The sequence below is a fragment of the Sardina pilchardus genome, chromosome 21 (genome assembly GCF_963854185.1).
Source record: "Sardina pilchardus chromosome 21, fSarPil1.1, whole genome shotgun sequence".
Taxonomy (NCBI): Eukaryota; Metazoa; Chordata; class Actinopteri; order Clupeiformes; family Clupeidae; genus Sardina; species Sardina pilchardus.
Genome location: NC_085014.1, coordinates 20,983,199 through 21,000,698, shown reverse-complemented (window position 1 = coordinate 21,000,698; position 17,500 = coordinate 20,983,199). Strand labels below are relative to the sequence as shown.

At 48.9% G+C, this 17,500-nt stretch overlaps 1 protein-coding gene across 2 annotated transcripts in view; it reads right to left on the bottom strand.

Annotated features, from left to right (window-relative positions):
• Window positions 1-17,500, bottom strand: part of LOC134069016 (transcription factor COE3-like) — a 114,139-nt gene that overhangs the window by 24,156 nt on the left and 72,483 nt on the right. For both annotated transcript variants that reach the window (XM_062524866.1, XM_062524867.1), the window contains exons 7-11: window positions 17,242-17,323; window positions 16,996-17,113; window positions 15,145-15,278; window positions 14,198-14,324; window positions 1,464-1,552 (exon numbers count right to left, since the gene is read on the bottom strand). In XM_062524866.1, the coding sequence (XP_062380850.1) occupies window positions 1,464-1,552; window positions 14,198-14,324; window positions 15,145-15,278; window positions 16,996-17,113; window positions 17,242-17,323 (550 nt within the window). The remainder of the gene's footprint in view (window positions 1-1,463; window positions 1,553-14,197; window positions 14,325-15,144; window positions 15,279-16,995; window positions 17,114-17,241; window positions 17,324-17,500) is intronic.

Here is a 17,500-nt window from a genome sequence, read left to right as displayed (position 1 = left end):
ACAGAGACGTGTAGTTGTACATTCAATGCCGACGGCTCTATCAGTTCTACCCATTTTCATACTGTATTCAGAAACAATTCCTCTAAAAAGACACATTAGTATCTCCTCACAGTAGGTGTTACGTCTGTGAAAGAAATCAACTTTGCTGAATTTGAAATAATTCTATCCCGTTTCAGCGATGAAAACAGACTTGATATGGGATATGTTCTCAGTATCATCACCATCTCTGTACGTGTAGCACACAGACCAGCCTATTTCCCTGCTTCCTTGACAGACTCGCGGACTTCTTCATTTATTCATGCTCGTGAGTGTAAAATCTCCAAGGTGATGAGGGGATGGGGGGGGAGAAAAAAATCTACATTCTTATTGAGTTTTTCTCTGGAATAAATAACTATGTAGAAGGTGATGGGAGCGGTTCTCCTCTCCCTGCAAGTCGTAGCATCAAAAGGGGTCCAGACAATGCATGCTCACTATTAGTATCAATTTACAAATAAACTGCTTTTTTGGTGACTGGATCTCAGATGTCAGATTTTGATAAATGGTTTCAATTTGGCAGCTGTTTTAGATTGTCAGTCCCCATCTGATCCTACCCCCGTTCTACAGCAGTTCCCTGCCCGAAAGAATCTCATTCACTTACCAGCACGCCTTTTTAGGGGGAAAATAATCTTTTCATACTAACCAGGCGGCAAACCGCTCAGGGCAAACGTCTACACAGCCGCGCGCTCGCAGCCTCAGCGAGTCGGTGTGTGTGTGTGTGTGTGTGAGAGAGAGAGAGAGAGAGTGTCTGTGTGTCTACGCTTCATTCTGTGTGTGTAAGCATGTTTACTTGGGGGATGGGGCAGAGAGGAACAGAGAGATGCAAAGAAAGAGAGAGAGAGAGAGAGTGAGAGGTGTGGAGAGATTGTAAGGAGATGAGAAGGCGAAAGAGAAAGACGTAGCCAGAGAACGACAGTTATGCCAGATTCACATCCTCCGCCATCTGCCCTCAGTCCTTCCTTTGCTTCCTTCCATTTGTTGTGTGTCAAAGTACCAGCCCAGCCCAGCACCAGTGTGCTACGCAGACAGATAAGCCAACGTAGCACCTCAAAGCTAACGCTGCACTAGCAGCTGGCTCCACTTACACAGGGCCAGTGAACCAGCTAATGCTTTAGCAAGCTAGTGTATATCAAAGGCTAAAGGCTGCGGTATATGTAGCATCCTTATGGTTGGATTTTGTCTGATTAGCAAGTAAAGCTAAAGGAGGTAGCTACTATCTATCCATAGGCAGCAATCTGCAACCTAACTTTCAGATCAAAACCTTGACCCAGAATCTGACATCCAGGGACAAGCTTGATACCCAAACACAACCAAAAGCTTTTTTATAAGATAACCAAACAGGGGTTATTTAGTGAGAGACTAAAGCGAATCTCCTGTAGCCACTGGGGCTGCCTGTAATGTGGCCTTCGTAGAGCACGATGACCTACCTTTGGTAACCTCTCGGGATCTCCAGGGTGACGGGGGATGACCTTCTGTAGCCTCTGGAATCCATAGTCAATAGTGGGCTCGTTCAAGGCTGAAGAGAAGAGAGACAAGACACAATTTGCGATTAACAATTAGCACTGACAGAGAGAGTATGACTAAAAAAACAAACAACCCTGTTGAAGACAGCAATCAGTTAGTTGAAGTTAGCAATATGTTAAAAAAAATATCAAACTTGTCACATTCTCTTACGAAGGCTTTACATTTCATGGAGTAATAACCAAGACTGTGATGGTTGAAGACGGTGATTATACTGCCCACTGTGAGTGTGTCTGTACAAAGGTCACAGTATAAGGTGGAGGATCCATTCACGGTGAGTAGCTCAATGTCTCACAGTGAGACCTCATACCTCTCTCTTGGTCATCTCGTCCCACTCTCTCTCTCTCTTTCTTACTGTGCGTCACACACACACACACACACACACACACACACACTCACACACTCACACATACAGGCTGACAAAGAGATAGAGAGAGAGAGAGAGAGAGAGAGAGAGAGAGGCAGCTCCTGCCTAATTCAATTCCATTTCCTTCAGTCTACCTATCCCTCCATTCTGATTTCATCCTCCCTTCCACATACCGACACCGTCAGCCTGCTCTCCGTCTCCCCTCTCTCTCTCTCTCTCTCTCTCTCTCTCTTTCTCTCTCTTTCTCTCTCTTTCCCTCTTTCCGCCCTCGAATGGGAAAATCGAGGAAACACCCGGAAACCAGTTAGGGCGATATTTCTCCATAATCAAGCCCATTAATCATAAAAGGCTGTCAAATTTGACTTTGGGGACAATTTGTCAGCCCTCTTGCCCACTCCGCTTTTTGTCACCAGTGCCTCTTGTATGCTGTAAGGATGATTGACACTCCAAATGCCGGCGAGTAGAATAGCTAGTTTGCGCTAATATGCATAACCGGCGCTTTCATGAATAAGAATAAGGTTGTGGCGCTGGAGCAGGGGTCCCTTTTGAAAGGGCCCGCTGCCGTTTGTCGCACGCGGCAAATAGATGTTATTACCATTATAACAATATTTGTTTTCTTTCCCTGGGAATGGGCCCCGGCAAGCTGCTAAATCAAATTTGTTTGAGCCGGGCTTCACGGTGAAGGGAAGAAAAAGAGCTTTGTGGCGGCTCTGACGCACGGGGGCATCTGGGGTGTGTGTGTGTGTGTGTGTGTGTGTGTGTGTGTGGCAAGGGGTGGGGTTGTGGGGGAGCACTCTGTGTCTGTGTGTGTAAGTGTGTGTGTGTGTGTGTGTGTGTGTATGTGTGTGTGTGTGTGTGTGTGTGTGTGTCTGTGTGTGTGTGTGTGTCTGTGTGTGTGTCTGTGTGTGTCTGTGTGTGTTTGTTTGTTTGTTTGTGTGTGTGTGCCTGCTTGTGTCTGTGTGCATGCGTTTGTGCTTTCGTAACAGAGGGGAAAGCAGGGGGGGGCTATTGAGGTGACAGGTTCCTTGAGTTTTCCTTACACCCCCCCCCCCCCCCCCCTCCCCCGACTGGTGCACTTCTGTCCCAGGATGCTTTGCGTCAGCAGCCCAGCTGCTCCAGGGAGCACAGAATCAAAGTGGCGCTCCCATTGAACTCCTGTTCAGCACTGTGATGGCTCCATTACGGAAATAGATATGGCATATGGCATCACTGCCAAAGCAGTACAGTGAAGCCCCACCGGAATACCCAGCTGTATTCTATTTAATATCCGATCTTATTTTTAAAGTGCACCGTGCAAAGTAAATTAGCTCTAGATATTGTTTTTATTTTTTTTTTTGGTCAACTAAAGGAGATGGTAATTGCTTTTGCAGGTAATAATCAGTAATTAGACGGAGAGCATTAAGGAAAATGTAGCTCCTCATCTCTTTATGAAGGCGGACTGCCACGTCAGGGGCATTTACAACAACTCCTTATCAGTATGGGAGAGGGCGAGAAAGAACTGCATACGATGAAGAAGTAGAGAAGGAGAGAGAGAGAGAGAGAGAGAGAGCGAGGGGAAGAGAGATGAAACAAAGAAAAGAAAGCAATCTCATAAAGCCCAAGCATTTAATGAACCCTCTGACAGGCAGACATGAGAACAGAGTAGTGGGCCAGCGTGGAGGGCAGGGAGGGATTGTGGGGGATGCCTCCCTCTGCTGTCCGACCCCCCCCAAGAAATTAAGCCCATTACTTCTCTTATTAAAATCCCCGTGCACTTTGACCCCTGCGCCCCATTGGCTGCCTGCAGGCCTCCTGTTCCCGCGGCCAATCGATACGGCTGCCTCCTCTCCCTGGCCGGGAGTAATTGGAGAGCGTCAGGCGCGCGGGCAAAACTCTGACCCCCCGCACATTACACCGCCGATATGAAGATAGATTGCCTGATTTAGTGTAAACATATGCTGCAATTCCAGCCATCAGTGCCACTTTCTCCATCGTAATTTGTATTGATTTTTTTTTTTTGGTGTGCCTGTGTGTGTGTGTGTGTGTGTGTGTGTGTGTGTGTGTGTGTGTGTGTGTGTGAGAGAGAGAGAGAGAGTCTGTGTGTGTGTGTGTGAGTCTGTGAGTGTGCAGTGATCTTTGCGTCTTTGCAGGGTCTGACGTACGAACGGGGAAAGATAAAGCAGTCCGTTGTTAAGGAGCGACAAGAGGTGCAATAGAGAGAGGGAGAGTGAGAAAACGAGAGATAGATGAACAGAGAGAGGATGAGGAAGAGAGAGAGACGGAGAGAGGGAGGAATGTGTAGCTTTCATTATTTATTTAATCATCTGTTCATCGCTCCCTCTCTCTCTCTCTCTCTCTCTCTCTCTATCTTTCGCTTCCTGTCTCCTTCACCAAAGTGATCACTCAGTCACGAGGCTGAGCGGAGAGCAAATATGATTAACCATCCCAACACAAAAAAAAGGAAAATACTAGTGCCCAGTGCTCCCTAAGCTATCACACAGATATAATCTATTATTTTGAAAATGAAAAAATCAGAGGGTGTTTTCGTTTTTCTATTTGGACAGTCTCCAACAGGATTCCATGGAGTAGACCCTTCAATTGGAAGCCCATGCTACACAGCTGAGGATATGCCATTCACTTACACGCCATTCACGGTGTCAAACGACCATGTCACAGCTGCCCTAACAATCACCTCCCACCGCAAATAAAGCAGATTCATCTCCGCCATTAAAGCTCCCTTAACCTTTGCGCGTTACCCCCCGTTGTCTTCATTTGTCCTGAGACCTCCATATAGACATCCTGATATCATATGAAGAACGGCTATGATCTACTCTGCAAACAAACTAAAGGGAAAAAATCAATCCAGACACAGCTCCCTGCTCGGCTCGCCAGGGCTTATTCCTGTTCGGCTCGCCAGGTCTTATTACAAACAACTGTGGGTGAAAGGTCGGGAGGTGGAAGGCGGTAGCTTCCTGTCTTGATAAGGAACCTGGCTGCGCGGTTTGACAAGGACCTCACGCCTGGCCAAGGGAGATCAAACGGAGCCCAGGACGAGCTTGACTCCTGCGAAGGGAGGAAGTGCGGAGGAACACGACTTGGAGCGCACACTGACCTCGAGGCTTTCGCATGTCTCTTCTTTATAAATCAAGACACACTGATGTGTCTTGGAAAAGGATGAACAATTTCAGTTTGCGTGGGTTGCGGAGGCGGGGTAGGGGGTGGGGGGGGGGGGGGTGTAAGTGTCCTAAAAAAAAAACTCAACATGGAAGTAAATCTATTCTTCGCGAAAAGAAAGTTGAAAAATGAAGCACTGTAACTATTGGAGGCCTAATCCACAACAGCGGCTAGAACACATTGGTGGTTTCCGATCCTGGACTGTGCTGACCTCCTGTCCTTTTCCAGCGGCTGCGGTTATGGCTCTGCGGTGGCTTCATAAAGTCTCCTTCCTTCTATTTTGGTGTCTCGGGGCCAGAGCGAGTGTGGGCGCTCCCACGATCGGCAAAAAAAAAAAAAAAAAACCTCCCAGGCCTCGACGGGATCATGTATACATTCACCCTCGGTGTTTACGCCCGGGCCCTCCAATGTGTTTATATATGTTTACTTTCCCCTGTTTGTTATTTACATTTTCTCACTGCATCCCACAACCCCCACCACCACCACCACCACCACCACCCCAACCCCTCCACTCCCGCTGCCGTTTGAATGATTGCATTTATCTGGCTCCCCAATGGCGCACCCCCCCCTCCCCTATACCCCCCCCCCCCCCCCCCCCCCACCCCAAGCGATTCTGAGCCTGATAGGTCCTCTTTAACGCTCCCCTCCGGCTCTCCCCCATCTCTCCTCACTCTGGTGATTCCCTGATTGAAGGCGCTGGCATGCCCCTATTGGCAAGCCTCCCTGCGTCGTGCGGCGCGATCTGTGCCGGCGTGGCTTCCCTGGAATAGCGCGCATCATTTCCAAATGGAGCTGGCGGCCGCGTCCGAAGCACTTGATCAAGCGGCCGGGGTCCGACGGCGGCGGCGGTGGCGGAGACGCTTTCCGTTCGTTTGATGGAGCGTCGGAGGAATCAGGTGGTGTCTTGGATTCCAGCACAGCACAAAGCAATTTCCCATCTCCATGAGACACATACTGATAGATGCAAGTCAGAGATGGTCGCCCCCTCTTCCCCACGCAATAACACAGGCATACTGATACAGACAAGCACACAAACGCATATACACACACACACACACACACACACACACACACACACACACACACACATACACACTAACACACATACAGGCACACAAACACACACACACACACACACACACACACACACACACAAACACACACACACATACACACTAACACACATACAGGCACACAAACACACACACACACACACACATACCACACCGAGACACACATACACATGCACACCACACACACACACACACACTGCCTCTCATATTTAGAGGAGGCTGGGGGTTAGGGGTTGGAGCAGGGTGTTGAGAGGGCTATATTCTGATGTGCAATGGGGCTGTGCAGCGGGCGGGAGGAAGTGATTTGTTTTTCCGCTCGAGTCTGTCAAGTGTCGCTGGGGCGGAGGCTTGAGGTCACCGAGCTGGCCTGTTGACAAACGTCTCCAGGCCCCCTGTTGCTCGCTATCGATTTCCTCTTCGCTCCCCACCTCCTCCTCCTCCTCCTCGTCGCTCCGCTTCCGACCGCAAAGCACATCGGGTTACTGTGACATATGAAAATCGGTGGGGACATATACACTGACATGGACACACACTGAGACACTCGCACACGCACACCCACACACACAGTCGCGCGCGCGCGTATATGCGCACACAGAGATAGACACACTCATGCGCGCCAACATGCATTGATGAGTGCTGTAGACACACTCTCGACAGACCATATCAAGCACACTGACATGAACACACCACACAGCACTGCACCAGGAGAGGAGAGGAGAGGAGAGGAGAGGAGAGGAGAGGAGAGGGTGGGGGGTGGGGTAGGCAACGTGGAGAAATTCAAAGCATGAGGCTTGATCAATCACCACGGCCTGCTGCTCCACACACGTACACACACACACAAGCACACACACACACACACACACACACACACACACACACACACACACACACACACACACACACACACACACACACACACACACACACACGCACACACCACTTGCAACCCCCCTCCCCTCGCTCATCCACTCTCCACACATGATCACAAATACACACACTATCAACCCCACCACACCCCAGCCCAACCTCCCACACCACACCACACCACACCACACCACACCACACCGCTCCAGCCTGCCACCCCATGCGATCGATTCTCATAGAAATTTCATGAACTTTAAACTGTGACTGACAGACGGGCCCAACCCCGGCTCGGGATGCAGGCAAAAGCGCAAGGCCCCCTTTTTTTTTAAAGAGCGAGGGGAGCACGCCACCGGGGAAGATGAAGAAGACACCGCTCCACCACCACCACCACCGCCACCACCACCCACCGGCGGCTACCCTGTCCCCCTCGGCAGACACTTATAATTAGGGCGGGGAAAAACGTTCGGTCTTTATGGCTACAATTAGGATGACGGAGGTACGCGTCTCGACCTCAATTTACCCCTCTCTCTCCGACGCGGCAGGAAAGATTACTGGGGCATCTTTTTTGGCGGGGTAGGGGGGGAGATGGGGCGGGTAACAAACGAGCTGAGTCTGACCCCCACATGCCTCAGACACAAAGCGCTTTCATCGATTCTCGTATGTGGCGTGGGCCCCGGAACCTTTGTAAATGAACATAATGAACGTATTATACAATTACAGAGTTTTCATCGCAGCCGGGGTGTGCTCTGAGTGTGGCTTTTTTTTTTTTTTTTCTCGAGACGGCGTGGTATCTGTCTTCAGACTTCAGACAGAGGCTTTCAACTTTCTGATGGGCTGTGATGGAATGTCCAGGGGAATTGCTGCCCGGCCTCCGCAAAAGGCGTGATTCATTTCCCATATCAAATGGAACAGCTCCCTTCACTCGAACAAAAGAGAGGAGCTGCGGAACCAACGGCAGATAATTACGCGTTGCACTGGGGGAGACTTTAAAGCCGGGACTCGAACAAGACGAGACAGGAAAAAAACAAACAACAAAAAAAAAAGCAATGATAACTTGTGCAGTTGGGAGGCCGTCGCTTTGAGGCAACGCGCTCTTCCTGGACATGTCACTCAGCTTAATCAAGGCGCCACACAGGCAATTATCCACGAGATGATTAACATATCTAGCCGGCGAGGCGGATGTGCTCTCTAATCACGAGGGTTGCGTCACGCCGCGGAGTCTCGGAGGAGAGCCGGTGAATGAAGAGGGAGCAAGAGAGAGTGGGGAAGAGGCAGCAGAAGGGAGTGGGTGTGTTTCTGTCACCTTCACTTCGCGTTCTCTCTGATTCCCCAACACTGTGGCGCCTATCTGATGTTCATTATGCTCTGGGTAATCAACCCGGCGACGCGTCAGGAGCTAAGTCACCCAAATGTGTGCTCGGAATCATGGAGTCATGGAAACAAAAACAAAAATACAACCGAAAGTGGAAACGCCGCGTCTCGTCTGAAAAGGCAGCGCTCGGCTCTCGACGTTGTTTGGGGCCTGTATCAAATATTCCGGGGCTACATATCCTGTTTGTTCTCATGTGTTGCTTTGAGAAGAAATGAGGGCATCACCGCACCTTCCAAAACATCTACAAATAAATGAGCGCTGAATTAACTTAAGCAAATAGTTGTTTTTTTTAAGTACAATATGTTATATGAACAAGATTGGAAACAACTTAAGAAATATCAGCCTTTTGCCTTGGGCTAAATATAGGAAGTTGTATCGAAAAAGTGGGGTCAAGACCAAAGCCATTACTCAAAAGGTTGTCATAATCGTGAGGCCCTGGATATATATCTCGAGTCGCGGGAAAAAAACGAAACATAATGACGTGCATGACGCAATGCTCAGCCCTTTGCGCACCGTGTTCACTAGACCTTCAGATCGCCTCGTGGAACTTTCCGCTAATGCGTTCCATGTGTCCGTGCGAAATAAGGGGGGGGGGGGGGGGGGGGGGAGAAAAGGTACAAAGTGGACTATTGTTCTCTCCTTCACGGTGACAGAAGGCCTCTCGCTGCAGGTCCCCAGTCCAAGGAGCCAAAAGCGCGGGGAAATGGCCTTTTAGGAAACAGGCGAACGGCCCACCGCCACTCCAAGGGGACAGCATCATAAAAAAAGGGGGGGCGGGCGGGCGGGCGGGGGGGGGACGGGGGTTTAGTGGCGCAGTTTAAAGAGCGTGTGTCTTTGGTGGCGCCGGGAGTTCTGGACGAAAGCGAGAACAGAGCCGAACACAACAGCCGGGTCCGGTCGCCAACCTCGGAGAGTGGCGCGGCGGTGCCCATGCCAGCGGGCTGCCCTCTTTTTCCGTCTAACCTCATTCTGGATCAGCACCGGAACAATTGCTTCATGTCAAACCCCATCCAACAAGCCATGAGGAAAAAAAGGAAAGAGAGCAAGAAACGAGTAAAGTGCTTTGAAGTTTGGCCACCGCAACCAAGCTCACAAACTGTGCTGACTCGAGTCATCTGCACAACGTCAGGGCTTGCTTTGGCTTTCTCCTGTGTGAAGGTGGCCCTGTTACACCATTCCCCACTCTCTCCCTCTCTCTCCCCCCCCCCCCCTCTCTCTCTCTCTCTCCCTCTCTCTCTCTCACTCTCGCTCTCTCACTCTCTCCAACATCTCCAGTTTTGTTTTGCTTTTCGCTTTCGGTGGCCAGAGCGGTAACGCTCTCACGCAGACGATCGATGACAGATGCAAATCACACGCCAGATTTGCGCCCCGTAGCCACAGGTGCAGAGTCTGGGCACGGGCAGACGAGCAGCGATGGAGGCGGCAGCAGCAGCGGTGACGGCACTGATGCCGCTATTCCCCAGCCAGCCAGCCAGCCAGCCAGCCTCCGCAAGGGCACCGAGCCCATTAATGCCTAACAAAGCCTCCCTACCCTGGGCTCCAGCGAGCGCCTCTGGCCCCCTCCGCCACCCCCGGCTCCAGCCCCGCAGGGCAGGCTCTGTGTCTCAGGTCGCGGGACATGCTCAGACTTGCGCTGCTCTCCCACAGGCCCGCGCCCCTGATATTGTCACACTCCGCCACCCCCTCCGTGCTCTCAGGGTCAGCCTAGCATGTTTGATAGGAGCAACTCACCACGCCTGCACTGGCTGTGAATGCTGTCTATCTATCTATCTATCTATCTGTCTATCTACTGTATCTATCTATCTATCTATCTATCTATCTATCTGTCCATCTATCCAGCTATCATTATCCATCTACCTATTTATCTATCTATCTATCTATCTACTGAATCTATCTATCTGTCTATCTATCTATCTTTCCAGCTATCCAGCTATCATTATCCATCTACCTATCTATCTATCTATCTATCTATCTATCTATCTGTCTATCTATCATCTATCTATCTAGCTATCATTTATCCATCTACCCATCTATCTATCTAACCATCTGTCCATCTACAGTATCTATCTAGCATCTATCTATTTATCTATCTACCTATCTATCTATCTATCTATCTATCTACTGTATGTACGAATACATGTGTGTATATTCTATTTTCTCGCTTATTTGTATGATCACCTCGATAAAAGCGCTAATGCACGAGGACTTTCCAAAAGAGCCTCTAATTATTGCGTATGCACTGTTGGCTTCCCCCTACTCCTCCAGTCTCCTTGCTGCCACGGCTGGGGATTACAATACTAGTGATGCCCACAATAACAAACCGTAATGTATTCCTGCTCGTGTGCAGGGGCCGGGGTGAGGCTGGGCCCATGCCTCCAGTCTGAGGGCTTGTAATGCATAGATCAATGTGGCCTGGGGGGAAAGGCAATCAATGGGTGCTGAGTTATTGCAGTATTTGGCTACTGATTTTTAGAGAGCTGTGTTTTCCCAGGAAAGTCAATACCTCCAGGCTCCTCACATTCATTTCTCCCCTGCTCAGACCCCCGCCATCTTCCCCACACACATACATAGGCACACCCCCACACACACACTTGCGCGCACACACACACACACACACACACATATTCACACACACACACACACACACACACACACACACACACACACACACACACACACACACACACACACACGCACGCACGCATGCACACACACACATATACACACACACACATACACACACACATATATTCACACGCGCACACACACACACACACACACACACCCCACCACCACCACACACACCCCCGATCCCCCCAACCCCTTTCCTGGAGCGAACACCTGGGGAGAGAGGGCCCCAGAGGAGAGGAGGGAGGAAGAGAGAGAGAGAGCGCGGGGGAAAAGCAGAACAGAGACAGCACGAGCAAACGAGTGCAAGAGAAAGAGAGACACAAAAAGAAAGAAAGAGAGAGAAAAAGAGAAAGAACAAAGACTACATTATGAAATCCCCCCCTTATCAAAAAGCAGTGGCATCTAAGACAAATACAACATGGGTGATTCATTATTTAAAATATTATGGCGCCTGCTCAGAGTCATGCCCCCATCTAAAAGACTAATACGAAACCTCTTCCTCAACCAAACAATAATCATTTCATACTTCAGGGAAGCCGTCTCTCCACTGAGGCACACACATCGTGCTCCATATAACATGCATTCCCATTGCAATTACACTGTATTACTATTTCAACACTTTAGAGCTTTGTGTGGCTTGGGTTGCACACAAGCAATTGTAATTCAGTGGATCCAATGCTACAGTGAAGAACTGCATAGGTTGTAGCCTAGCGTTTGCATAATGGCACTAGAATGTGGTCAGTGTGCAGAGAAACACAAGACTGTGAAAAAAAGCCCTTTTCCTTTCAAACAGGAAATTCAGAGGGGGCAGCTTGTCTCCAGCTTCACAGACCGGTCAGGAGGGACCGATTCACAGCTCGGAGAGAGGAGAGAGAGCGCTTCTTCGTCTTCTTCTTACTCCATCCACATCAACACCCCCGGCGTCAGTATCAAAGTAGCCGGGCAAAACTGCCCCTGAGGGCATTTGCCTGGCCGCGGATGCACACAAACACGAATGTAAACATGCACACACACACACACACACACACACACACAAACACATACTCCTACTGAAACACACACACACACAGGCGGATGCTCAACTGGTTAGAAAATATTTTGTATGATGCATTTTCTTGTCATTTTCCTAAATCAACCACTAAAACCCCTCCATTTCAAATGCATGACAAAGAGAATCGAAAAGGGGTGGCCTCGTTTGGCAAATTCCTCATTTGACAATGTTCATATTTCTTTCATGAGAATCCCTTAATTTTTCGTCTGACCCAAATGCAGGGCTCACAGACATCCAAACTGCCTTGTATTTGTTCAGAATTGAACGCAGCTTGATAAAAAGAAAGGAAAAAAAGGAAAAAAAGAAAAAAAATGTGCAGTTTAAGGGCCCTGGAATGCTATGTAGGAGATGAGCTCATGGGGAGCACATGGGAGGTCCCTTGTGGAAAACACATCATCGAGTTTGGATGCACTCTCCTTCCTCTTCAATTATACACAGCTTGCCTATTCACTATTTAAAAGCCTGCTTCATTTTGCATTCATGAATATCACACGTCCCTGGCACAATAAATAAGTTGCCGAAGTGTACGTCAATGCATCCACAAAAACTAAAATATGTATGCGTGAATCCAATTTGCTTTGCACAACAAACGGCTCGTTCCAAGGGAGAGTGGGGGTTTGAAGTCGTCAGGGGGGTGGGGTGGGGGGGGGGGGTCGTTTTTCTTTTGTCTCTATCCTGAATTCATCATAGTGAGCAGTTAAAGGGAAAGCTAAATGATCTTCTATCAGAGCATTTCCATCAGCATGGCCTGTAGATAGTGTAGTTAACAAGTTCGATCTAAGCACAACAAACACACTTACATACACACACAGAGACACCTACATACACAGAGACACCTATAACCCAACCACACACACACACACACACACACACACACAGACACACACACACACACACACACACACACACACACACACACACACACACCGTGCACTGTTACTTTTAAAAGGTGGACTGATTCCTTCATTCTAATTCAGCCCAAAAACCACACGTTCTTTCAAACCGCGGTTGACTGTCCTGTACGTACGAATGAGATAGATCACAGAATCTATTCACAAAAGCTCTTTCTTTTGCTTTTTACAAAAAGCAAAACAGCGCCGAACAGCTGTCAGTCATATCACAAAAAAAGAGGACGATCAGATATTAGCATGGCGAAAAGAATCAACGGAGCCAAGATGGACTGTCCGTCTCCATTGTGGGCCTGTCTCCCTACTCTGCTTATACACATGTGAATGAGTGGCGGCTGTGAACAAAGAAGAACGGTGTGTCTGTGTGTGTGTGTGTGTGTGTGTGTGTGTGTGTGTGTAGGGGGGGGAGATAAACCTCATGTTTAACAGAAATCCTTAACACAGCCACCGCCTTTATGCCCACCGCACTGACATTTACTTATCAGGCCAAACAGTCTTCCATCTGACCTTTCTGCTACTTTGAATGGCATCTGGATTATTCCGACGGAATAATCGGCCCACGCCGCCGAGAAAAGCGCAGTGATTTTACTAAGTGATACTCCAGTCTGGCGTGGACCGGTCCAGGCCGGGAGGATACAAAAGTCGGAACGTCGGGACAAAAGCCACGGAGGACAGGGAGTAGGGAAAACAGCCCTGATCTATTATGTGTGGGACACCAACACCAGGAGAATAGTTAAGGCTAAAGCCAACTGGTATTTAGCAGACGTTCTTATCCAAATCCACACAGACTTGCAATGGCGGGCTCACAATTCCACGCTGTGACGTTAGCACTACTCCACCATGCCAGAGCAGACAGTACAGTAGAATGGTGCAAATAATAACATTACAGTAAACGTAGCCGAAAACAATAAGTCGTCCCCCTTAGACTTATAAGGTTCTATCTACGTTGAGTAGTTCCGAGATATTGAGCTTCAGAGTTTTAGACTTCCATAGTTATACAGATAAGCGGAACAAACCTCTTTAGATATAACGTTGATATAATGATAACGCATATGACTAGCAGAAACACCTCACCTCACCTCACCTTCATAAGGTGTCACAGAGTGAGAATATGTCAGTAACTCAATTTTAACAAAAAATGTCAAAAAGATAGAGCCTTGTCACACGAAGTGACTAGAATATCAGGGGTCGTGGCGTAAAGGGTCGAGGAGGTTCACGTACCAGTGTAGACGAAGCGTCCTGGAGCTCCTTTGCAGAACTGCTTGGACTTGTAGGAGAGTGTGACCTCCACCACACCGGGGATGTGTCTCGGAGGAGTCTGGACCCGGATGGCGTGGGGTGTGATGAGCTGCAAAACACACACACACACACACACACACACACACACACACACACACACACACACACACACACACACACACACACACACACACACACACAGAAACAGAGACACACATTCATTTACCATCCTGTGCTCAACGCAGGCCTTAAGCAGTATCACAACAGCTTACAGTAACAATGTCTTTGCTGCTCCACGATTTAAATGAAGTTGACAGTACTTAGTTAACATTCCTCTAATCTTAACTGTAATTTAAAGAAGAGAAGGAATTTCTCCACATGCTTTCAAATGCATTTCAGTGCAAAACCGCTGTCGTATAGACTGCTATCTGTGCACACTGTTCAGTCCAATTCCAACATGGTCACAAGTCTTACACCTACAAGACTGTTTGTCTGTGATCACATACTCTCACACCTGGAAATAACTTGAGAAAAAAAACAACAAAACAACAATTTGTTCATGTCAGACGTGTGCAGCTTATACAGAGGCAGGTGTGTCTGCGGTATTTGAGTGTGTATCTGTGTGTCTTTGGATGAGTGTGAATGAGTGTGCACTGAGAGAGAGAGTGTGCTTGTGTGTGTGTGTGTGTGTGTGTGTGTGTGTACTTGTATGTGTGTGTGTGTGTGTGTGTGCACACACTCACACTTGTATGTGTGTGTGTGCGTGTGTGTGTGTGTGTGTGTGTGTGCGTATGAATGTGTGTGTGTGTGTGTGTGTGTGTGTGTGTGCACGTATATGTGTGTGTGTGTGTGTGTGTGTGTGTGTGTGTGTGTATGCGTGTGAATGAGCCTGTCTGCGTTCTCACACTTCCCACATGGTGGGGCCTCACCTCGCTCCAAACCAGCATGGTGCCAAAGACCACCTGCAGTCCGTCGAAGAAGTTATCACCGATGATGATGACCGTGGCCCCTCCGGTTGTCCAGCCCTCGCTAGGGCTGATGGCTTTAATGCAGGGCGTGGCTGCTTCGGAAAACAAGACGACAGGATGAGGGTTACAATACAGGCCTCCTCAGAAACTTCCAGAAATCTTTAGAATTCACGGTCAGTTAGTTGTTCGAAGGAGTGTGGAGTGGACTTCACGGGAACGTTTGCGCTTTTTTTTCTTGACCATCACTAATATGATACAGTAAGTACGGAGATATGCATCAGTGACTGTAAATGTATCGCTATTTTCCATTTTTCAGTCCAAGGAGAATGATGACAACATAAACGCTGAGATACTCTTACATATTTTGCTTCTAGACTCTTCTTTCAGCGATAAAGTAATGAATGGAAGATAAGAGCCAGTGACCGTAAATATGAGGGGATAGAGAAAAAATAAAAATGAGAATTATAAACTTTTATACGGTCTCTCTCAGTCTCTCTCTCCCTCTCTCTTTCTCTCTTTCTCTCTCTGTGTCTGCCATCGTCTGCAAATCAATAGCACTCAATGCTGTTGTGTTTTATCGTAAACATGGCTGTCTCTGACTGGCCAGACTGGAGACAGACGGGCCGACTGACTGACCTCCAGTCTCCACAGCGCGCGGCGGCGGGAATTGATTCGTCGCAGCCTGGCAAGCGTCGCCAGCAGGGCAGAGCAGCTCCAGCACGCCAACGACAAGCGAGCGAGCGCTGCCCAGTAGCCGGTTACTGGACCAACACTGGACCAAGCCCTCGCAGAGCCAACTGTAAAACCGCACAGGTCTCTCTCTTTCTCTCTCTCTCTCTCTCTCTCTCACGATCACAGACAGACTCACACTTTCTTTTTTTTTTTCAACACAAACTTTTTTGTTGTTTTGGTTTTATTTATTTATTCCGTTTTTACTCTCCCTGGGCTACGGTAGGGTTATAAATTACTTTTTGGTCACAAAAGTAAACGTTTTATCTGTGGGGGAGTAGTGGAGGAGGGGCTGTTAACACCTGTGTGGATGAATAAAACAGCAGCATCTGAGGACTCCCAGCAAACGTCCCCAAAGTCACTCGGGGAGCGTGGAACTGGGGGCAACAGCTGTCGCCCCCCCCCCAATTGAGAAGCAAACGTTATGGGCTGTTTTTTCCCATAATGCTCCTCTCACCTATCATCTTCACATTTGCGTCTGTGGAGAGCGTCAGCGGTGTCATATCTGTTGTTTGAACAACGAGTCGTTCCTCTCAAGTCCGACCCAAGCGGCTGTGTTCTAGAGGCGGAGGAGCGTACATCACACCTCACAATGCCACGTGACGGGAAAAAAACTGATTAGGTTTTTCCGAGGCTCCTCGGCGTCAACTTTCATCTGACAGATCAAAAGCGGGCCATCGGGCGTCTAAAAACCCCGCAGACTGCCGCGCGCGCAGGTGAACGAGTTTTATCTCGTTTCATCTCGAAGAAAAACGCGGCGGCCCCCGTCCCGAGGCCCTGCCACCAACCATATGCTTCGGCCATATCCCATCATGCTGTGCGAAGCCCGCCGGAGCGCTGGAGAAACACTTCCTCCATCAACCCCCACCCCCACCCCCCACCCCCCACCACCCCCACCCCTCCCATCCATCCACACACACACTTTTCAAAACTTTTTGGTCCCGGAACATATTGACTCGGTCTTGACGGAGAGGCTCGACTGCTGGTGAGCCTGTCGGCCCATATGTCGGCCTTACAGACAGATGAAAGCAGAGGAGGCTGAGACCGCTCCTTCCGACTTTTGTCGGTCGTTAAGTGACTTACCTTCGGATGGGTCCAGACGTCGGGCCCTTCTGCCATGTTTGGAGTTGTTGTGCACGAACATGTTGTCCGACACGGCCAGCACGTGACCGTCCACGTTGACCGTAGTGGAGACCACCACCTGCTCGATGGAACCATGGAAATGTGTGTTTCATTATCGAAGTAGTGAGCGTGTGTATGAAAAATTAGAGCGTGTGTGTGACAAAACATTGGCGTGACGTCGGAAGGAGGTTTTGCCAACAGTCTTACCTGAAATCGCCTCATGTCTCTGGGGTTCCCGGCGTTTTTCAAACAGTTCTGGTTACACTTGAGGAAGAACTTCAGGAAGAATCTGAGAACATAAACAGAAGAAGAGAAAAAAAAATCCTCCATGTCAGCATCAGCTCTGAGAGGCAATCAAAAACCCAAAAGCCCAGCCACTCGTTACCTGTCACATGAAACATGTAGCACATCCTGACAGTAAAAACGGCAAGAAATATTCACGCCTCACTCACTCACACTTCACTCC